Here is a 22,552-nt window from a genome sequence, read left to right as displayed (position 1 = left end):
ATATTTAGCTAAATACTCTCTATAGCTATTTTTTTTCTTGCCAACTACGTGCTATAGCCTATATTATGGTCATTAAATGGCTTTCCTGAGGTAAATGTGGCATAATTGTCCTTCAGCTATGTTATTGACCTCTTCACGCTGATGAAAAACACTGATTGATAGATATTTTGTATGAGGAATATACATTTCGGTAAGTTGTACTGTATCTTTCAGTGTTCATTCGTGTTTTTTTACTATTAGCTTGTAGAGATGATCGGTTCACGTGCGCTAAGGATCTGTCAAGTAACATTTACAAGCGCCAAAACGGTATTTATTGTTTGAATTTCGTAATAAAATTTACAGAATCTGAGAGCTGAGATTTTTTTATATCATAAAGTAACCTGTCCTGCTCTGTCTGTCGGTCTCCGTGTCCTCTTTGCTTCGCGATTTTTCTGAAATAGAAATTTAGTTAAAAATAGAAATAGAATTTAGTTAAAAATTTAAATATAGAGTTTATTTATAGAAACTGTATATTTGTGTATAAAGTTGGGTATCATAGTTTTATTACAATTCCCGGTCCCGCCCACTCCCGCTGATATTTTTTCCTGTCCCGTCCCAATCCCGTGATTAATAGTGATTTTGTTTCCCGCGGGATTCCCGAAAAAATGTCAGCCTCTATTGTACACACAGCACCCCATATTGACAGAAAAACACAGAATTGTTGACATTTTTGCACTTTTATTAAAAAAGAAAAACTGAAATATCACATGGCCCTAAGTATTCAGACCCTTTGCTCAGTATTTAGTAGACCCACCCGGTAACACTTTATTTTACGGTGCCCTTGATACAGAGTAATTACTTAATTAATTACTTAGTAATAGACTTTGTAATAACATGTAACAAAATGTACTTAACATGTAACTAAGTTATGGAACAGCCTATACTTACAGATTGTAATTACGCACATGTAATAGGCAGCTACTGTTACACATGTGTAACAAGCCGAGTCTGTTACATATTACATACACATTACTTGTATGTAACATAAAGTAAAGTGTATCAAGATTGTACTAAAGTGCACTTCCTGTGTATCTACAAATGGTATCCATCTGAATTAACCCACTAGTTCATAGCTTAAATACATGCATTAGCTTCCTAATTACATTGCAATTACAAAATATTACACAGGTATAATCTACGTAAAATAAAGTGTATCAAGAATGTACTTAAGTGTACTTTGTGTATACATACCTTATCCATCTCTGCCTTAGTTTGATTTAACTCACTAGTTCACAGCATAATGCATGCAGTAGTTTCCTAATTACATTGTAATTACATAATATTACACAGGTATAAGCTACGTAAAATAAAGTGTATCAAGAATGTACTTAAGTGTACTTTGTGTATACATACCTTATCCATCTCTGCCTTACTTTTATTTAACTCACTAGTTCACAGCTTAAATGCATGCAGTAGTTTCCTAATTACATTGTAATTACATAATATTACACAGGGATAAGCTACGTAAAATAAAGTGTATCAAGAATGTACTTAAGTGTACTTTGTGTATACATACCCTATCTTTATCTGCCTTAGTTTGATTTAACTCACTAGTTCACAGCTTAAATGCATGCAGTAGTTTCCTAATTACATTGTAATTACATAATATTACACAGGGATGAGCTACGTAAAATAAAGTGTATCAAGAATGTACTTAAGTGTACTTTGTGTATACATACCTTATCCATCTCTGCCTTAGTTTGATTTTACTCACTAGTTCACAACTTAAATGCATGCAGTAGAGTTCTCAACGGGTCGGGTCGGCCCGACAAACCCGACGGGACCCGCGGGTTCGGTCCGGGTTCGGGTCGGAAATATAAGCAAATGACTCGGGTCGGGTCGGACCTCGGGCTTAATCTTTTCCGCTCAGTGAAAAAAACAACAACAACAAACAATTTTTTATTAATCATCGCTGCTGTTCACCATAAAGAAAGTCTGGCTGCTGCGTGCAACGTGCATCATGGAGAGGGGTGGGGGCAGACCTGACGCCGCTGAGTGCAAGCCTTTAGCCTGGAGAAGATGGAGTTGGTGAAAAGTAAACTTGCCGCAGGTGAATTCACCGTCGCTACTACAGGAGTGGGAAAATCAGAGGTCTGGAAAGTGTTTATTGTTTGTATTGTTAAAAGGCGTGAACATTAAAGGTTGATTTGAATTCCCATCTGCTGGTCATGATAATAGGTGTATGAAGAAAAAAAAAAAAAAAAAACGCGAGTTCGGGCAGATAATTCAAGTTGATGTGTCGGGTTACATCGGGTCCGGGCTTTAAAAACCACGGGCCGGGTCGGGACGGGTTGTAATTTTCAGGCCCGTTGAGAACTCTAGCATGCAGTAGTTTCCTAATTACATTGTAATTACATAATATTACACAGGTATAAGCTACGTAAAATAAAGTGTATCAAGAATGTACTTAAGTGTACTTTGTGTATACATACCTTATCCATCTCTGCCTTACTTTGATTTAACTCACTAGTTCACAGCTTAAATGCATGCAGTCGTTTCCTAATTACATTGTAATTACATAATGTTACACAGGGATGAGCTATGTAAAATAAAGTGTATCAAGAATGTACTTAAGTGTACTTTGTGTATACATACCCTATCTTTATCTGCCTTAGTTTGATTTAACTCACTAGTTCACAGCTTAAATGCATGCAGTAGTTTCCTTATTACATTGTAATTACATAATATTACACAGGTATAAGCTACGTAAAATAAAGTGTATCAAGAATGTACTTAAGTGTACTTCATGTGTATCTATAAACCTCATCCAACTCGGCTTGTTACACATCTGTAACAGTAGCTGCCTATTACATGTGTGTAATTACAATCTGTAAGTACAGGCTGTTCCATAACTTAGTTACATGTTAAGTACATTTTGTTACATGTTATTACAACGTCTATTACTAAGTACCTAATTAAGTAATTACTCTGTATCAAGGGCACCGTAAAATAAAGTGTTACCAAGCACCCTTTTGATGTAATACAGCCATGAGTCTTTTTGGGAAAGTTTTTCACACCTGGATTTGGGTATCCTCTGCCATTCCTCTTGCAGATTAACCTTGCAGATCCTCTCCAGTTCTGTCAGGTTGGATGGTAAATGTTGGTGGACAGCCATTTTCAGGTCTCTCCAGAGATGCTCAATTGGGTTTAAGTCAGGGCTCTGGCTGGGCCATTCAAGAACAGTCACGGAGTTGTTGTGTGCTTAGGGTCATTGTCTTGTTGGAAGGTGAACCTTCGGCCCAGTCTGAGGTCCAGAGCACTCTTGAGAAGGTTTTCGTCCAGGATATCCATGTACTTGGCCGCATTCATCTTTCCCTCGATTGCAACCAGTCGTCCTGTCCCTGCAGCTGAAACTTGGTCTCTTGGTCTCATCAGACCAGAGAATCTTATTTATCACCATCTTGGAGTCCTTCAGGTGTGCTTTCATGTGTCTTGCACTGAGGAGAGGCTTCCGTCGGGCCACTCTGCCATAAAGTCCCGACTGGTGGATGGCTGCAGTGATGGTTTACTTACTACAACTTTCTCCCATCTCCCGACTGCATCTCTGGAGCTCAGCCACAGTGATCTTTGGGTTCTTCTTTACCTCTCTCACCAAGGCTCTTCTCCCCCGATAGCTCAGTTTGGTCGGACGGCCAGCTCTAGGAAGGGTTCTGGTCGTCCCAAACGTCTTCCATGTAAGGATTATGGAGGCCACTGTGCTCTTAGGAACCTTAAGTGCAGCAGAATTTTTTTTGTAACCTTGGCCAGATCTGTGCCTTGCCACAATTCTGTCTCTGAGCTCTTCAGGCAGTTCCTTTGACCTCATGATTCTCATTTGCTCTGACATGCACTGTGAGCTGTATGGTCTTATATAGACAGGTGTGTGGCTTTCCTAATCAAGTCCAATCAGTATAATCAAACACAGCTGGACTCAAATGAAGGTGTAGAACCATCTCAAGGATGATCAGAAGAAATGAGGGCCCGACGTCCACAGGTGGGGGTTGTGCTTACAACCCAACCCCGTGCAGGACGCTTGGCATTTGCCATAGAACACCAAGATTGGCAAATTCGCCACTGGCGCCCTGTGCTCTTCACAGATGTTGCAGGCAGCAGAACGTTCTCCACGGCGTCTCCAGACTCTGTCACGTCTGTCACATGTGCTCAGTGTGAACCGGCTTTCATCTGTGAAGAGCACAGGGCGCCAGTGGCGAATTTGCCAATCTTGGTGTTCTATGGCAAATGCCAAACGCCAAACGTCCTGCACGGTGTTGGGCTGTAAGCACAACCCCCACCTGTGGACGTCGGGCCCTCATACCACCCTCATGGAGTCTGTTTCTGACCGTTTGAGCACACACATGCACATTTGTGGCCTGCTGGAGGTCATTTTGCAGGGCTCTGGCAGTGTTCCTCCTGCTCCTCCTTGCACAAAGGCGGATGTAGCGTTCCTGCTGCTGGGTTGTTGCCTTCCTACGGCCTCCTCCACGTCTCCTGATGTACTGGCCTGTCTCCTGGTAGCGCCTCCATGCTCTGGACACTACGCTGACAGACACAGCAAACCTTCTTGCCACAGCTCGCATTGATGTGCCATTCTGGATGAGCTGCACTACCTGAGCCACTTGTGTGGGTTGTAGACTCCGTCTCATGCTACCAGTAGAGTGAAAGCACCGCCAGCATTCAAAAGTGACCAAAACATCAGCCAGTAAGCATAGGAACTGAGAAGTGGTCTGTGGTCACCACCTGCAGAACCACTCCTTTATTGGGGGTGTCTTGCTAATTGCCTATAATTTCCACCTATTGTCTATTCCATTTGCACAACAGCATGTGAAATTGATTGTCAATCAGTGTTGCTTCCTAAGTGGACAGTTTGATTTCACAGAAGTGTGATTGACTTGGAGTTACATTGTGTTGTTTAAGTGTTCCCTTTATTTTTTTGAGCAGTGTATATATATATATATATATATATATATATATATATATATATATATATATATAAATGATAGTAGTATTAATGAAATACTTGATATAAACATTTTTATCAAGTATTCATTAAAAACTACACACCTTTTGTATGTAAAAACACACCTTTTGTATTTGTTGGGTTTCCCCAAGCTGTGGTGAGATTTTAGTTGCATCTATGTGGTTAAGATGAAGAAATATGTATCGCATGTGACATCAGAGATAGGATCTTTTAGGCTCAGTTGTTCTGCTGACAGGTTATTTTTTTTTACCTTATGCCATTGTGATACAGGGCATTTTACATCTTTCACAACCATTCTGTTTTGCAGGTCGACTCTCTTTGCAGGTAAGTGTGTCTACATGCATTAAGAGCAACTTAAAATAAATATCAAAGATTATATATATATATATATATATATATATATATATATATATATATATATATATATATATATATATACATACATACATGGGACATCAAGTTAATAGATTTGTGACATTTATATGTTTTTTACAGTACAGAACAGTTTTTTACAATCACTTTGCTATTTTCAGAACCTTGATGTCATTTTTCAAAACTCTAGACACAAACCTCAAAACGGTTATCACTTGTAACACAGGCTGTCTAATCTATCTATCTAATTCACATCTTTAAAGAAATCTTGCACTTGCACAATCATTGGTTCAAAAAACAAATTTACTGTGAAATACCATTGAAACATAACTATCAGATCACCCACACACAAGCAACCGATAGTTTCACTGTGTCATTGTTCGTACAGTCATTAAATATTGTAGAACAAAATAGGTGATACAGGTTTCATTATGGTACTACATGTACAGTAAATACATCTCTGTAAAAGTACTGCAGTAGTAGAGAGAATACTACAGACATATATTGATGCAAAACACTACAGTACAATCACAACATATAGGTTTATTTGAATCAAAGCAAAAATAATTAGCTATGAAATAGAAAAGAAAAGACAGTACTGTAAAACATCAAATGCAGTGTTCCTCAACTTGCTTGCTTGTATTGTAAGAAACAAAACAGGAGTGATTACTGTACTTCTACATTGTCATCAACTCTGTGTTGTGGATTTGGCCACATCACAATGGATGTTTTCATTAGCCAAACATCTTGGAAAAAACCTTCGGGCATTAAGAGTAATGCAACAGTTACTTATCATTTTGAGCAGTTGTATCAATTGATAGTCAGATCATTGTAAGGAAATGAATAGACAGTCATTTGAAATGTAATGTGTGAATTGCCTTTTGAAATAGTAGTACTTTGATGTTAAGTTGTGTCATATTGAACAGGTGATTTTTGTTGAATGAACAAATGATCTAAGTTTTATGTGTATTGTATCCAAGCAATTGAGAAAAGGGTTAGAGTTTTGAAAAATGTGCATTTTGATCATTGGTTGTGAGTTTTGTGTCTAGAGTTGTGAAAAATGACATCAAGGTTCTGAAAATAGTAACAAAGTGATTGTAAAAAACTTGCAATTCAATTTTGTAATATGTTTAAAATGAAAGTGAGAATATTTGAATACATGCCCGGTTTCACATAGTGTCACAATGTAACTTGTGATTTTCTTTAGGTCTTGCAGATCACATCATTAAAAATGTTTTGGCCCTTGTCAGTGGTTCTGGCTCTCATCTCAATGATTGATGCCTGTCCTATACCATGTAAATGTGAAGATATTGACATCATAATATGCTCAAGCCAGAGACTTCAGGAGGTCCCTTATCTGCCTCAGGGTACCAGGCAATTATATGCTACAAATAACATGATTGAAGCTCTCCCAAATGAAGGTTTGGAAGAATTGTTGGTTCTGGACCTCACCAAGAATTCCTTCAATATGTCACTGAATACCAACTGGCAGAACATGAGCAGACTTTCAAAGCTATTTCTGAGTGGAAATGGACTGAGTACATTAGGACCAAGACAATTTCATGGGTTGCTGAACCTCCAAGTGTTGGATCTCAGTGACAATTACATTAAAACTCTTCCTCAGATGTTTCTATATGGCCTGACCAAGCTTCAAATCCTCAATTTGAATATGAACAAGATATTAAGTTTATCTTATAGGGTCCTGGAGGGAGCTCCTGCCCTTATGGACCTCCAACTGAAAAGTAACATGATCGAGATGATCGAGGTGGATGTATTTGAGAACTGCACCCATCTAGCTAAACTCTATCTGTCAATAAACAACCTAAAAAGTGTAGGCAATGGGAGTTTTAAGGGTGCCATAAGGCTACAGCACCTCGATCTTAGTCGAAATGGACTAAATGCCATACCTACCAGTGTCCTTCAGGATACTTCAAACCTCACTAGCCTCCATCTTCTAAAAAATTCCATAACTTCAATTCCTGACGACATTTTCTTTAAAGTTCCAGCACTGAGGCATTTGGATATGAGTCATAATGCGCTTGTTTCGATGTCTGACGGTTCCTTCAGAGGTCTTTACCAGTTGGGCGCATTGGATTTGAGTTTCAATAAGTTAGGGACACTTACGCCACATGTGTTTCAAGACTTGGGGAAGCTTGAGAACCTTAATTTGTATCACAACAATCTGATGTCCCTTCCAAACATCGTGTTTAACAACTTAAGCAAGATAACTGAGCTCCAGCTGGACAACAATAATATCTCTACTATTCCACAAGACCTCTTTCACCCACTTTCAGCATTGCAAGATCTACAGTTGGACAACAATCACATTTCGAAGCTCCACTCACGCACGTTTGTGAAGCTGAGGAAGCTTAAGCATCTCGATCTTAGCAACAACACCCTCGTGATGATTCCCAAGCACCTCTTCGGAAAGACACATCATCTGAGGGATCTCAATCTGGAGAACAATCATATCCACTCCATTCCAAAGTTGTCCTTTAAAGGTTTAGTCAAACTACGGACTCTGAAACTCGGCAACAACCGCCTGCCAAGTCTACCTACAGAGCTACTGACTAACCTTACTTGTTTAAGGGAGTTAGGGCTGAACAACAACCAGATAGAAACCATCCCTATTGGATTTTTCACAGGTCTTACGGACCTGAGGGTTCTAGATGTGTCCAACAATAAGTTGCATTTCATCTCCTCTGATATCTTCAAAGATCTGTTCAAACTGAAAGAGCTGGATCTGAGCTTTAATACTCTCAAAAAGCTTCCAGATGACATCTTCACATCTTTGAGAAGTCTCACAATGCTCCACCTGCAAAACAACCATCTGAGACACTTGCCCACCAAAGTGTTTTCTGCTCTAGCCAAGTTGGAAGAGCTCCATTTGGACAGAAACCATCTCCAGCATATTCATGCAACACAGTTTCAAGGCTTAGTGAAATTACATGAACTCGATATCAAATTTAATCAACTGCGCTCATTGGAAAATGGGACTCTGATGCCTTTAGGAAACCAAATACTTATCCATCTTGAAGGGAATCCATGGGATTGTTCTTGTGTGTCCATTCTGTATCTAAGTCAGTGGTTTAACAATAATACTCAGTTGGTAAAACCTACACCCATGTGCTCCTCTGGCCCGAATCTCTCCTATCCAGCTCTTTTCCCATCATCGTTATCAAAGCATTGTACAAGTTCAGCCTGCTTCTCTTTAAATATGGAGAAACTGTTGGTTCTCATTGTTTTCTTTCAGGGTTTGCTTTTCTTATGAAACTGCTGTGCTATGCTAAACGACCATATGTGTGGTTAAATTGTTGAGAACAGAAACCACCACAGCTTCTGCGGAAAGGATTAATAATTTTTAACATATCTGAAATGCAAATGCTCATCAGAGAACATGACTGTATTCCATAAAACACTGAAAAATTATGTATCTGAGATTTAACGTTTTGCATTATTGTTCCATAAAATAAACTGCTATGCTGAATACTTGCAGCCTATTCTCAGAGTGTGTGACAAGACAAAGCGTTTAAAGAAGCCACATGCTGATGCAGCAAGAGGGGATTTCCTTTTACTCATTTCAGAACCCAGATAATCAGATTCTTATGCACTCACTCATCTGGGTGTTTTTAAAAACTACATCTCAAGGCAAAGATGTACAACCGGCTGTAAACTGTGGTTGTTTGTCTGAAAAACTAGGTTGGATCAGATTTGTCTTCATAGTTTTTTTTTTTTTCAGATTTCTTCATAGACGTTTCCTGTGTTTCTTCATTTTATTGGCCCAAGCTTGTAATTAAAAATTGTTCTAAGGATGACAATAAACTTACAACTAGGATATTAATTCATATGTATGGATACATTAGATTCATTTGTAACTTCTGTACAACTGACAAATGTTTTGTCTGTTTAGACTACCCCTTTTTCATAATAAAATCACTGTAGTTTTTAAGAAACAGATAGAAATAATGTTCAAGTAACAAGTAATAAATGTAACTTAAGTAGAGGCTAGCTATAATGGAAGATGAAGTCTATTCAGGAAGGGTGGAAGATAAGGAAATGCATTGAAACATCTATATCTAAATTATATTTTACTAGTTTTTTGTTTTGATTTTCAAGCAAGTAACACTTTTTTTTTTTTTTTTTTTAAATTGAGTTGAATAATTAAACCTCTAGGAAATTAATATAGAGAAAGTCAGAATATCCACTACCAATAAAATTGTGACTTTTTTGTGACCAAGTCAGTTTATTAATACAGTACTGCCTTGACTAATATTCAAGCATCTAAATTCAAAATGAATGTGGGAATAACACAGCACTGTTGTTACAATCCATGCAACCAACTAGAAACAAGACATGATATTGTAGACTATATTTTATTATGTAAATTAATTAATTAATTTAATAAATGTATTGCTCACATCCTTCAGTTTGTTCTTAGATTGTATTGCAAAAAAAGAAAAGAAAAGAAACACTGTGTCTGTAATTGGATGTTCTGATTTGATCAGAACAAAATCACAATCTTATCACAATTATTTTTCATGTTGGTTTTTAAGACTATTTTGCAAGTTATGGAGAATCTAATTTCCCTATTTAAAAAATATAGTCCTACAAGGTAACAAAGATTTTAAAAAGTGTTTAAAAAATGTTACATGTAAAACAAAAATGTAAACAACATTACCCACCTTTATAAGCATAGATAAAAAAAAGACTAGATCACTAGATAATCTGATGACTTTGATTTATTTGTTGATTTTTAAGAGATTTACAGTTTATTTCACATTAATTTGAAGATTAATTTTACATTAAACAGAATTTTCTGAGGGAACTAGTGTACTGAAATATTTATATCAAGCTGAAAAACTGAAGACGAATTAACAAAGCACACAAACACAGAACACAAATAATCCTGTTAGTTAGTTTACCCAAAAATGTCAATTCTGTCATCGATTACTCACCCTCATGTTGTTCCAAACCTGTATGATTTTATCATTTTGTGGAACACAAAATAAGTTATTACACAAAAATGTTTGTTTTTTTGTCAATGGGGTCCAAAGGGGGGTGTTTGAAAAAAAGAAAGAAATCTGTATCAAGAGTAAACAAGGACAAAATTTTCATTTTTGAGTGAATGATCCATTTAAATCTATATACATTTATGGCACCTCAAATTTCTTAGATAAGCAAAACTCTTCCCACACTTGTCACACATGTATTGCCTTTCCCCAGTGTGAACGGTCATGTGAGCTTTGAGCGAATTTGACTGGTTAAATTCCCGCCCGCATGTGGCACATCTGAACGGCTTTTCTCCGGTGTGTATGCGCTGATGTCGACGGAGATTTCCCAATGTGCAAAAACCTTTTCCACACAAGTCGCAATTAAAAGGTCTTTCGCCGGTATGCAAGGTCAGGTGAGCTTTTAGGCAATTCTGCTGCCGAAATGTCTTCCCGCACACGGAGCAGCTATAGGGCTTCTCTCCCGTATGAATCCTCTCATGAGTTTTCACACCAGCAACACTCTTAAAGGACTTTCCGCACACATAGCAGCTGTATTTGGTAGCGACGGTGTGTTGATGGTGATGGTGAGATTTCAAGGTGTTAATAGAGTCGAAGGTCTCTTCACACACGATACAGGCGACTGGAGACTGTCCCTCATGAATAGTGAGATGCGTTTTTAAGGCGTTTGTGCAACCCAAAACCACCCCGCATACAACACAGCCATGTCCGGTTTGTCCCGTTTGCTGTCCCTCATGAAGCCGAAGCATCCACTTCTGGACAAAGCCCTGACCGCACAATTTGCATTTGTGCGGTTTCTCGCCGGTGTGAGTTAGTTTGTGCGCCTTTAGCGAATCGAGCTGGTTGAAACTTCGCCCGCACATCTGGCAGGTGAACGGCTTCTCGCCTGTATGGATTCTCTGGTGCCGAAGTAGATTGTTTCGAAAGTGGAAGTTCTTCTCACATACGTCACATTTATGCAGCTTCTCTCCCGAATGCACGACCAGATGCTTCCTGAGACAGTAAGCTTGATGAAAAGACTTCCCACAAACTTTACACATAAAAGTCTTGTCTTCGTTATGAATCCTCTGGTGATACATCAGCTGTTTATGTTCGGTGAAGGTCTTGCCACAATGACTGCAAGCATAAGGGCTCTTGTCAGTATGAAGCTGGTAGTGTACATCCAAATTGCCTTTACTGCCAAAACGCCTACCACACTGCGAGCAGCTGAAGGTTTTCTCTCCCGCCGCATGAATGACCCGATGAGCTCTCAACAGAACGAGTGAGTCAAATTTCCTTCTACAGTGTTTACAGCTGAACGCTTTGTCTTTCTTACGACATCTCAGCCGAGCACGTTTGCTTTTTAAGATGCTCAAAGTTCTAGATTCTTCCTCATCATCACTGTCCTGCAACACCACAAACACAGAATGGTTGTTGTTTTCTGCACAATCAGCTGACATCTCATCCTTAACGATCACAGTCTTCTGTGTTTTAATGGGCTTTTCAAAACAGAAAAAGAGACAATTTAGATCAACATGAAAGAAATGTGTTATTGCGGTATATATACTACCGTTCAAAAGTTTGGGGCTGGTAAGATTTTTTTTTATGTTTTGTAAGATTCTGTAGTAAAGATTTTTTATTTTATATTTTAAAATGTAAATTATTTCTATAATGTCAAAGCTGAATTCTCGGCAGCCAGTATTCCAGTCTTCAATGCAACATGATCCTTCAGAAATCATTCTAATATGCTGATTTGGTGCTCAAAAAAACTTTTCTTATTATTATCAATGTGGAAAACAGCTTAATATTTTTGTGGAAACTGTGATAAAAAAAAAAGGTCAGGTTTCTCTGATGAAAAAGAAAGTTAAAAAGAACAGCATTTATTTGAAATAGAAATCTCAATAGTATCACTTTTGATCAATTTAAAGGGGTCATGAACTGAGGTCATGATATTATAAGAATACCCTAAAAAAGTTTCAGAACTGAAAACTTCCTTGTTAGTCCAAAATCAGTTTTTATTGTTACCAGGCCCAGCGAACGACTCGTCCTGGAATGTGCCTCTTTATGACGTAATAAGGTAGTGAAAGTCCGCCTCTGCATAAGAAAATCAACGTAGATATTGATAACGCCCACTGGCGTTAGTGAGATGAGGATGAGAGAAGAGCACAGGGTCACTCACTGGACTAAAAATAACATAACCTCCAAAGGATCCTAAAGCTAGGAATGTGGATATTTATTTTCAACAATGTGAATGTCTCAGTTGAACATTATTTATTAGTATTCGGTACATTTCACTGGATTCTTTGGTAAATCAGTCCGCAAACTCAGCGCAGGCTTTTTACAATATGGACTCAACAGTATTGCCACAACATGTAAGTAACCATGTTCATTCTAATGCCTGATCTGTGACCAGTGATTTCTGATGTTCTTTGTCCTGTCAGTTAATCAAACCAGTAACTAACGGTCAACTTCACATTGTTTCTCTTAGTAGGGTGTAAATAATCTGTTATTTAAACTGACTGAATTATATATAGAAAACGATCAAAGACCGCTCCGCTTACAATAGTTGTCAATCAAACAGCGCGTTTCTAAGTGACTAAGTGAGTTCTGGACCAAAATTCCCGTAATAATCAACGAATCTCTTATTTACATTGTGTTTGTACTGTTAGTTATGATGAAAGCATTAGTTAGTGTGCAGAAATCGAGTTGCAGTGACGAGATCGCTACATACATGTCTGTGATCAGCTACATGCTCATCACTGCAACCTTTCATGCCACGATCTAAATATAATGCCATAGATCTAATTGTAATGCTATAATTATCACTTTTCACGAGTAGTTAACATTGAGAGCTGTAATAGTAAGAACGTGCTAAAAGTTTGAGACTTCCACATGTAATACTAGCTATTTCATATGCAAACATGTCAGCCAATCACAGCAGTGGGCGTTTACAATGACGTCTCACAGCAGACACAGAGCGTTCAAATCAGATGCTAAAATCAGGCTAGGAAAAATGCCTTTTATTTCTAAATTATGACAATTTTTTAAGTAAAAATCATACTAACATTATAAGTGCACCCCAGGAAACATTATGAAACAATAAAACAATGCAGTTCATGACCCCTTTAATATGTCCTTGTTTAATAAAAGTAATAATTTCTTTTAAAAAAATGTATAAAGAGATTTTTTACTTTCAGAACCCAACTGTTGTGATCTATTATGTGTGAATAACTTACTGTTCTCACATGCTCAGTGTCTATGATCTCCTCTTCCTCCCAGCTCAGAATGATTTTCTCCGTAGAGACTGCAATGGCACAACGGATCATACATCTTAAAGATTTGCTCTGAGAAGCATAGTGGTGTGAATGAAGCATAAGTAATGAATCTCACCTAGAGTAAGCTGGTCACTGGACTGACTTCTGAAAAGAGCACTGTTGGTTAGATTAGTCTCTCCCTGTAGAGTCTTCTGCCGTTTCTCAACTTGCTTTAGTGTTGTTGTCAAGCTGTCCTGTGCACTCTGAGTCATTTCAAGATGCTGAAGTGCAGAGAAAAGCTGGCATATTTTCTCCACAGCTTCCTTTGCATTACGTTCTAACACACAGTTCAGCTTGGTCTAAAATATAGAAACAAATAAATGATAAACTAGCCTAAATGAATCATTCAAAGTCATTCATTAAGGGACCAAAAATATTTGCTAGATATTTTTTTTTTTTTTATACAATAACATGGATAACAGATTTGAATGGTTAAAATTGACAAATGCAATTAAGACTACAATTGGTGAACAAACTGAGAATCTGGAAAGAAATGATTTATCCTAAATTATGTTACTAGGGTGCCACAATATCAACGAATGAACATTTTATCATTTTATCTGACCAATTTATCTGTGACACCTTTGATTTATTTCCATATCTAATTAAACCATGCAGGTTATGATATATGGCTTACAAACAAACGTAGCAACTAGCAAGCAAACGTTCAGTCATTTCGTAAACTTCTTGCTCACTTACTGTAAAGTACAGCGTGACAGACTCGTTTGGTGTAGTTTCTGTCAGTGGAGATAAGTCCACGAATGTAGTCATTTCTTTTACCGTGTCCTTTACAAGCGTCTCCAAAACAGAGACAACATCAGACTCCAACAACGACATTTTTCTCCTGCTGCTGTTTATGGTTTTGGTGACTATATTATAATTTCAATAAAGCCATTACAATCTTCGTTTCCTGTTCTCTTCTCTTGTATTAAACAGCGTTGTGGTTGTGCTCACTGCTGCCCCTCACTGGACTGGAGTTTATTTGCATCACTGCGTATACATTTTGAGGGAAAATTCATGTACAGCACATACACACACACACACACACACACACACACACACACACACACACACACACGCATACATGTGTATACACAATACATCCATACATATATATGTACACACATTAAATAAACAAACTTTTATGTTAGATGTGATTGGTTAATAGATTTGACGGCACTTGGTTATTATATATTTTAATATTGTCAGGTAACGTTAAGAGATAGCCTGCAAGATTTCTCTGCTCACTATGTAGGTTTAAACAAACACTTCTATAAACTTGTAACGTTTAGGCTAAATATGTTTTTTATAATTAATTAAAATGATATCAATAAATAATAAATTAACGTCCTATTCCTTACGAATAGGGCATTATATCATGTTATATTTATATCATTTATTTTACATGGTGTATTTTAACAGTGTCGTTCAATAAAATCCATAGCCTATGATTACTTACTTTGATACTTTATTTGAACCAATTATTATTGCTTGTTATAAAATTTGTATTTTAAGTCATTTTAAAGGCTGTTGTTCACTTGGATCTATTTTTATTACCACAATTTTTATGAGATTACTCGATGGAATAATCGGCAGAATACTCAATTAATAAAATAATCAATAGCTGCAGCCCTAATCAGTTTGACATATGTTCTAATATGTATCAAACTGATTAGGGCTGCAGCTATCAATTATTTTATCCTTTTTGTGTAAGAAATATGGAGGGAACAGAAATGACGGCCAACACAACAGCTGTCGGAATCCATTCCCCCACTCCCATTATGAGAGGTGTTGATAGTGGCTTAAAAAAAGGCTGATTCATTTTTTTGTGCGGATTTAACTGCCATCAGTTTAAAAAATACTTTTTTTTTACGTTTTTGCCTTTTATTATGATAGGTAGGGCTGGGTATCCATTCAGATGTTACAATTCGATTCGCAAGCTCTAAATTCGATTCGATTTCGATTCTAAATTCGATTTCGATTCCATTCAATGAATATAGATTACAAATCCTATATTTATTTAAAAAAAAAGAACAGTGAACATAAGTTTACAAGTGGTTAATTAATAAAAAGAAATTAAGAGCTACAAACCTGTATATTAAACTTTTTTATTTTAGGTACACTTGGGTACATTGAAACTGAACCAAACTCTATATTTCAAATGCATACAATGAATAGACAGGATTTTGATGCAAGATGAAAAATTGCTGCTGAAAATTGGACAAGTCAGAACAGTCGCATGCCTTGATCAAACAGGTTAACAATCCTCACATAAACCCATTAAAAAAAAACTTGCATATCATATTTACCTGTGCCCTTCCTGTCTAACAGGTAGCAGAAATTAAATAAAGTTATCAAACAGTCTGCGATGCATTAATTATAAAGTATAGACTAATCCTTATTAAAGTTTATTAAAGTTACAAAAGTTCTTTAGTCAAGAGCAGTGAGTGTTTTTCTCTGTTCCCTTTGTTCTTTGATTAACTTTAACGACAGTCTTCGTGTAGGGTTCTTTAAACGTTAGCAGGACGTCGCGGGGGACTTTCGCAGGACGTTTGCAGGACCGTCGTGCGACGTCCCGAGGGACCTTCGTGGGACGTTTGGAAAACATTCGGGGACCGAATTTTTTTATACTGTGTACTGTCCCTTTAAGACCAGCCGCTGCTGACAGAGACGCGGATCTCACACGCGCCTCATTCTCTCACGAGTCACAACTCTTCACGTTCATCATAAGACTGCTCTTATGTAACGAAGATACTCGACAAAAAGACATTTTGGCATAATTGTGTGTGTTATTGTTCGTTCAAGCGCGAAAGAGAACTGTATTCTGGGCTGTCTTGTACGCGCGTACGCACGATATCAGCATCTTTCTGCGTGTCACAGTCAGGACATTCACAGGCAGCGCTCTTTTTTGTCTTGTCGCGCATGAATGATTTAAAAACATTTGCATGAATAAGAGCGGGATCATATAACACTAGCCAAAGGATGACAAAAAATTAACAGATGCTGCGTTAATTGTGTTAACAGCCCATTACATAGCATTTTGCGTCATATAATTGCGTAGGCTTGACATCGCGATTGCGATATGATTAATCGTGCAGCAGTAGTTTAGGTTATTTTATGATTAAGATAAAACAAACATAAAATCTCACAGCATTAGATATAAAATGGAGTTTGCAAGCCTATGAACAGTGGGGGGGAAATAATAGGCCTACTGGCTTTTGGGTAATAAATAAATAAATATGGAAGAAAATCGATTCGTGGCGTTTAAGAATCGATTTTGAATCGACCACATTTTAAAAAACGATTAATCGAAAAATCGAACTCCGGTCGTCCAAAGCTCAAAAGTACTATGTCAGTGGCAGTGCACTGACCACTTGGCTATTGGGGACAATTGTTCATTGGAGCTTAACTGCCATCAGTTTAAACAATTATTATTATTAAAAATATTATTCTTTTTTACTTTTTAATGACAGCACATTATGAGATCAAGCAAAATCCACGAGCCGGGACTTGAACTCGGGTCGTCCAAAGCCCAACAGTGCTATATGTCAGTACACTGACCACTTGGCTATCAGGGCCAAATTTTTGTCATACACTGGGAAGGACACCCGCACGAACACACTGGCATAGACACACCGGCACGGACACACTGGACACGGACACCGGAATGGGCACACTGGCACAGACACACCGGCACTGACACGGACACACCAGTACTGACACCGACACCGACACGGACACCGACATGACACGACAAAAAAGGTGACTGAGCATTACAGCCAAACTAATGTCCCTTTTTTAAAAACAAAGCCTTACAAGGTAACAACATATAAAATAAAAAAGATTGGCAGACATTTTGGCCAAAGTGGCGAAGATAAAATGATAAAAGATAAGAACAAAGATAAACATTACATATTCACAACATACAATATACACATTAAATAAACAATGCTTTATTTTTTCAGCTACAGTAAGTGTATTTAACAGAAGCATTTAACAGAAATTAAATGAACAAATATAAAAATAAAACACTACATAGACTTCACTGTATAAATTATACATTGATACTTATGAAAGCTACTATTAAAGTTCTCAGAGCAGTGAGTGATTTTCTCTTAGTTTTTTGTTGTTTTATTAACATTAAAGGGATAGTTCCCCCAAAAATGAAAGTTGTCATCATTTACTCTCTCAAGTTGTTTTAAACCCACATAAGTTTCCCAGTGACTTCCATAGTTCCATTTTCCTACTATGGAAGTCAATGGGGACCAACAACTGTTTGGTTAGCCACATTCTTCAAAATATCTTGTTTTGTGTTCAGCACAAGAAAGAAATTACAGGTTTGGAACAACATTAGAGTGAGTAAATAAGGACAGAATACATTTTTTTGGGGGGGGGGGGGGGGGGGGGGGGGAGACAAGTGGCAGCATGTTTACTATTTGGCTACTGTCGCTTTAAGACCTTAAGCATTATAATATACACGCATATGACACGCACCCGATTTTCTCTCAAATCTTTGCTTTCACTTTAGACATAACCAACTGTGTTTATGTAAATCTTGTGTGTTTTTGACAGTATTAACCCAATAAGGCTCGAAATTTCAGTGCGAATTTATAGATGATAAAACAGAGCTAAAATTAAAAGGAAAAACTTTTTATTTTTTGATAAATAAATACAGTCAAGCATTTCTTGTAATTTCCACAAAATTATTTATAATCCTACATAAAATCCAGGGACCTGTAGGTAGACATTACTCAATTTAGTCATTTCAGTTCAGAAAGCTGAAATCATTTAAAGTGGAGCGCATTTGTGATCTTTGAAATTTCTCTGATAGGCGAAACTTTTCCAACACTTAGTGCATGTGTACGGCTTGTTGCCAGTGTGAATGTGCATGTGTGCCTTCAAATTGTTGGGCTGTGTGAAACTCTTCAAACAAATTTCACAAGTAAACGGCTTTTCCCCGGTGTGCACAAGCCTGTGTCTTTTCAAATTGGCCGATAAATGAAACGCCTTCCCACACGTTTCACACTTGTGAGGTTTTTCACCGGTATGAGTGCGTATATGCATCTTCAGAGAGCTTGACAGCTTGAATCTTTTCCCACACAATACGCATTTGTGAGGCCTTTCTCCTGAATGCAGAAACATATGGGTTTTATACGAAGCCCTCAGAGAAAAATCCTTACCGCAGATCTCGCACTTGAAAGGTTTCTCCCCCGTGTGGAGCTGCTGGTGCAGCCGGAGGGAATGTACGCTGCTGTACTTCCTGTCACATAACGTGCACGTAAACGGTTTGCTGTTGTCCGAATGCAGCTGCAGGTGAGTTTTCAATGCGTAGGCGGAGCTCAGGAACTTCCCGCACACGTCGCAGCGATGAGCGTTGCTCTTATCTCCCGGATTTCCAATTTGATTGTGCGTTAGAATGTGGTTCCTTAGGACATAATTATACTGGAATGTTTTCCCACACATTTCACACATAAATCGCTTCTCTCCATGCACTCGCATGTGGCCTTTGAGAGTGCTTCTCTGATTGAATCTTCTGCCACACACCTCGCAGACGTAAGGCTTGTCGCCGGTGTGAATGAGAACGTGGCGTTTCAGAGTCCCGGAAAGCGCAAAACTCTTCCCACAGATGTCGCACGTGTGCGGCCTCTCGCCCGTGTGTACACGAAGGTGGTGTTTCAAAAGTTTATGGTACTTGAAGGTCTTATTGCAATGGCTGCACTTTATCGGCCTGTCACTGGAATGAATTCTCTTGTGGTAGTTTAACGTGCCAATCAGGGAGAAACACTTCCCACAGGTGTCGCATCTGTACGGTTTTTCGCCCGTGTGCACCCTCTGGTGCATGTATAAACTTCTTTTGATTGTGAATCCCTGTCCGCATATTTCACAGGTAAATGGTTTGACATCCGCATGGACCAGTTTGTGCGCCGCGAGATCCCTGAAGCTCTTTCCGCACGTAGCGCAGGGAAATTTCTTCTTCTCGAACTTCTGCGAGTGTTTGCGAAGGTGAGTCTCTAGCGCTCTCAGCAGTGTGAATTTCTTCCCGCACTTTTCACAATTGTGCGGCCTCACGATTGAATGCACACGTTTGTGCTGCACAAGAGAAAACATCTTTGGAAAGGCCTTGCCGCACTGCTCACATGCAAAAGACTCTTTGTCCTGTGGCTTTTCAGGTTGCTCGGTTGATGTCTGCAACACGCCTTCCTGATCTTCAGACCAGCCCACGTCATCAGCAGCTGGCAAAATGAAAAACATTACATCAACATCAATCATAGTCTATTCATATATTCACAGTTTAGCAAAACATTAAATAACATAACAGTGAAGCAAACCTTCTTCAACTTATTTTATTTCAGTTACTTGCCATTAAATTCTGTTTTTCATCTAATATTTCAGTCTTGATTTCAGCTTGTATTTTTCAGCTTTATTTAAATTAACAAAATACACTCTTAAAAGTTTTAGTTAAAGGTAGAGTAGGCAATTTCAGTGAGGCTAGCAATAGCAAGCTAGCTTTGAAATCCCATAAGATCCCACCCTCCCTTCAGAGCGTCTCGAAAGCCACGCCTCCTCCAAAAGACATGAACATGCACAGCCAGAGCAGAGTCTGCAGAGCGTTACGAGAGACGACGTTAAATTACCTCATGTCTCAAAGCACATAACATTACAATAATAATGGACGTAAACAACTTAGAGCTCTGACTTCACTATAAAAAATGCTGGGTTGTTTTAACCCAATTTTGGGTCAAATACGGAGAAACCCAAATATTGAGTTAAAATGTAATATAAAAATTCAACCAAACGGCTAGGTGTGTCCATATTTGACCCACAGTTGGGTTGAAACAACCCAGCTTTTTTAAGAGTGTTGAATCACCTTACTGCTGCCGATTCATTTCAGCCTTGTTAGTGTTGGCATAGAAACGCATAAATCCGAGTCTGAGGACGTGAACAGCTCCAGGCAGAAGGTCACGGGTTGCCATCTTGTAATTACAGTTATGACATGGCATGAACGCAGCATAAGATAGTTGTTTTGATTCAGGAGGAACTTTAAAAGGTGGCTGCTGTTTTTCTTGTGCAGCTCTGTGACTACAACTCTGCATAGCCTTACAAAACTTGTGTTGCCGACATGTGTGCGAAGGTATAGAAATACATATGCTGACAGGCAGGTAGGACATCCTATCATAGCATTCGGACTGAATGCAATGATTGGACAAAAAACATATTGTTCCTGAGACTTCCACAGAAGATATACGTAGGCCTACATGTTTTACAACTCATTAAAAACTTATTTGAAAAACTGCCTACCCTACCTTTAACAATAACAACACTGACATGTATACACTAATAATGAATGTAAGTGTTGGTAATGTAAAACAGCAGCAGTAATGATTTAGATGTTCTTGACACAATGAATGATTGCAAATGGTAAAGAGGCTGAGTAATTTCAAACTGAAAGTTGGGACTCTTACCATCACTGATGGATATTGTCTGAATGGCTTCTTCTGCTCTCTCCGCCACCATAAGACACTGGCTTGCTTCACCGTCCTGTGCATGCTATAATTCACATTACATGTAAATGTTTCAATCAACATTTAACACACTGTAAGTTATTTCCTTAAAATAAATTTCTCTTTAAAACTGCACAGTATTCATTCACCTCAATGCTTGAAGGTTGCTGGTGAGACGTTGCTGCCAACTCATTCAGAGGACTCATAGAGAAAGATATAGCATCTCCTGTGAGAGAGGAACACAAAACAAAAATGACCACAAATACTAAAGACAGAGAGTGCTACATCTGCAAGTCTCTAGAGTGGCCTGATACTGAAATCAAGTACCCTGAAACTCCTGGTTTAGGATACATGTTGTTCCACTGAGGTCACGTCCCATCTGAGATGAAGTCTTCCTTATGTCATCTCGGCCATTCAAACACATTTGTGCTGGAATTGGTGCAACAGATGAACAGTATCTGAAGAGACTGCAAATCTTCAGCACTGCTTCTTTGGCAAACCTATCCATTATGGAATTAAGCTGCATCGAAAAAATGCAATAATTATAAATATAAAACCTTGAAATTATACGTTTAAAATTTGTAAATACAACAAAGGAAAAGGCACAGTTTTCATAGTAAAAAAAAAAAAAAAAAGCATTATGATAATTACAACAATTAAAAATGTAATATAATAGAAACAGCAAATATCTAATATATAACTAAATATAGGGTTAAGAGCTTTAGAGGAGACATGCAAAGATTAAAGAGTCAGTCGTAAACCTTAGTATAGCCAATTTCATGTTTAAAACACAATAGAAAATAGAAAATCATGTATGAATAATACTATAAGTTCATTACCCAGGCTGTAAACAAAAGGAGGATTATTTCACTATTCTAATCAACAATCAATTACAACCATACACGTTTAAGTTATAATAACAGACTTTCATACCATATGAATCTGAGTATCGTTTGATTTGATGGTGAGATGAGATTCATCGTAGCTGCATGTAAAAGTCTTTCGTATCTCCAGTTTAGCAGTGTCCGTCAGTAATGACATAACCAGAGTGGTTTGACTCTGAAAAAGCTCATACCGGGCCATAGTGACCACAGTTAAGAGACGTGCAGTAAATCCAACTCAGTTTGTGTATGACAACTAGCCAGAATCTTGAACTCCCTAGAAAAGTTGCACAGGGCAATAAAGTACTTCCTCTTTGTTTTAAAATAAAAGTACCCGAATGCTTGCCATACAATTTGGTTATGATTAACAAACAAAACATAAGGCTTATAAACTTGATCCTAAAAATAAGACCCATTATTGACCTCAGTCAATACAAAATATTTCTCAGAACAAATATTCCTCAGAATGAGGTAAGAGGTAAGAATGAGGTAAGAACTT

The 22,552-nt window shown here is 38.0% G+C and overlaps 3 protein-coding genes across 5 annotated transcripts; 1 reads left to right on the top strand and 2 right to left on the bottom strand.

Moving 5' to 3' along the window:
- The first annotated feature begins 5,263 nt into the window (after window positions 1-5,263).
- LOC311296470 (uncharacterized protein) lies at window positions 5,264-9,201 on the top strand. Its single transcript, XM_084418281.1, has 2 exons — window positions 5,264-5,320; window positions 6,576-9,201. Exon 2 carries the CDS (start codon window positions 6,600-6,602, stop codon window positions 8,637-8,639), a length of 2,040 nt encoding a protein of 679 aa, XP_084274407.1. The 5' UTR covers window positions 5,264-5,320; window positions 6,576-6,599; the 3' UTR covers window positions 8,640-9,201.
- A 1,193-nt stretch (window positions 9,202-10,394) lies between these two features.
- On the bottom strand, window positions 10,395-14,625 carry LOC311296471 (uncharacterized protein). 3 transcript variants are annotated; one of them, XM_084418282.1, is made up of 4 exons: window positions 14,370-14,625; window positions 13,747-13,969; window positions 13,593-13,660; window positions 10,395-11,855 (listed from the first exon to the last, which is right to left on the bottom strand). In XM_084418282.1, exons 1-4 carry the CDS (start codon window positions 14,505-14,507, stop codon window positions 10,509-10,511), a joined length of 1,776 nt encoding a protein of 591 aa, XP_084274408.1. In that variant the 5' UTR covers window positions 14,508-14,625; the 3' UTR covers window positions 10,395-10,508. The 3 variants fall into 3 exon arrangements, with proteins under 3 accessions (XP_084274408.1, XP_084274410.1, XP_084274409.1); XM_084418284.1 differs by having other exon boundaries at window positions 10,395-11,762; window positions 14,370-14,622; XM_084418283.1 differs by having other exon boundaries at window positions 13,602-13,660; window positions 14,370-14,622.
- Window positions 14,626-18,304: 3,679 nt separating this feature from the next.
- Window positions 18,305-22,479, bottom strand: LOC311296386 (uncharacterized protein). The gene is made up of 5 exons (XM_084418088.1): window positions 22,106-22,479; window positions 21,500-21,692; window positions 21,322-21,398; window positions 21,134-21,218; window positions 18,305-19,903 (listed from the first exon to the last, which is right to left on the bottom strand). The coding sequence occupies exons 1-5, from the start codon at window positions 22,253-22,255 to the stop codon at window positions 18,459-18,461; spliced, it is 1,950 nt and encodes a 649-aa protein (XP_084274214.1). The 5' UTR covers window positions 22,256-22,479; the 3' UTR covers window positions 18,305-18,458.
- Window positions 22,480-22,552: the final 73 nt, after the last annotated feature.

Source organism: Rutilus rutilus, assembly GCF_951802725.1.
Source record: "Rutilus rutilus genome assembly, chromosome: 9".
In the NCBI taxonomy this organism is placed as follows: domain Eukaryota; kingdom Metazoa; phylum Chordata; class Actinopteri; order Cypriniformes; family Leuciscidae; genus Rutilus; species Rutilus rutilus.
Note: the sequence above shows the minus strand (reverse complement) of the source record. Positions and strands in the feature narration are given on the sequence as shown.

Bases quoted from the DNA above. Each gene is read 5' to 3' on its own strand.
- LOC311296470 (XM_084418281.1), top strand. From the start codon at position 6,600: ATGTTTTGGCCCTTGTCAGTGGTTCTGGCTCTCATCTCAATGATTGAT.
- LOC311296471 (XM_084418282.1), bottom strand. From the start codon at position 14,507: ATGTCGTTGTTGGAGTCTGATGTTGTCTCTGTTTTGGAGACGCTTGTA. The intron at 13,970-14,369 runs GTAAGTGAGCAA...TCTATATTTTAG, and splicing joins CTGTCACGCTGTACTTTACA to ACCAAGCTGAACTGTGTGTT. The intron at 11,856-13,592 runs GTAAGTTATTCA...TGTTTTGAAAAG, and splicing joins ACACTGAGCATGTGAGAACA to CCCATTAAAACACAGAAGAC.
- LOC311296386 (XM_084418088.1), bottom strand. From the start codon at position 22,255: ATGGCCCGGTATGAGCTTTTTCAGAGTCAAACCACTCTGGTTATGTCA. The intron at 21,399-21,499 runs GTACTTGATTTC...CCTCTCTCACAG, and splicing joins CCTAAACCAGGAGTTTCAGG to GAGATGCTATATCTTTCTCT. The intron at 21,219-21,321 runs GTGAATGAATAC...TGTGAATTATAG, and splicing joins AGCAACCTTCAAGCATTGAG to CATGCACAGGACGGTGAAGC.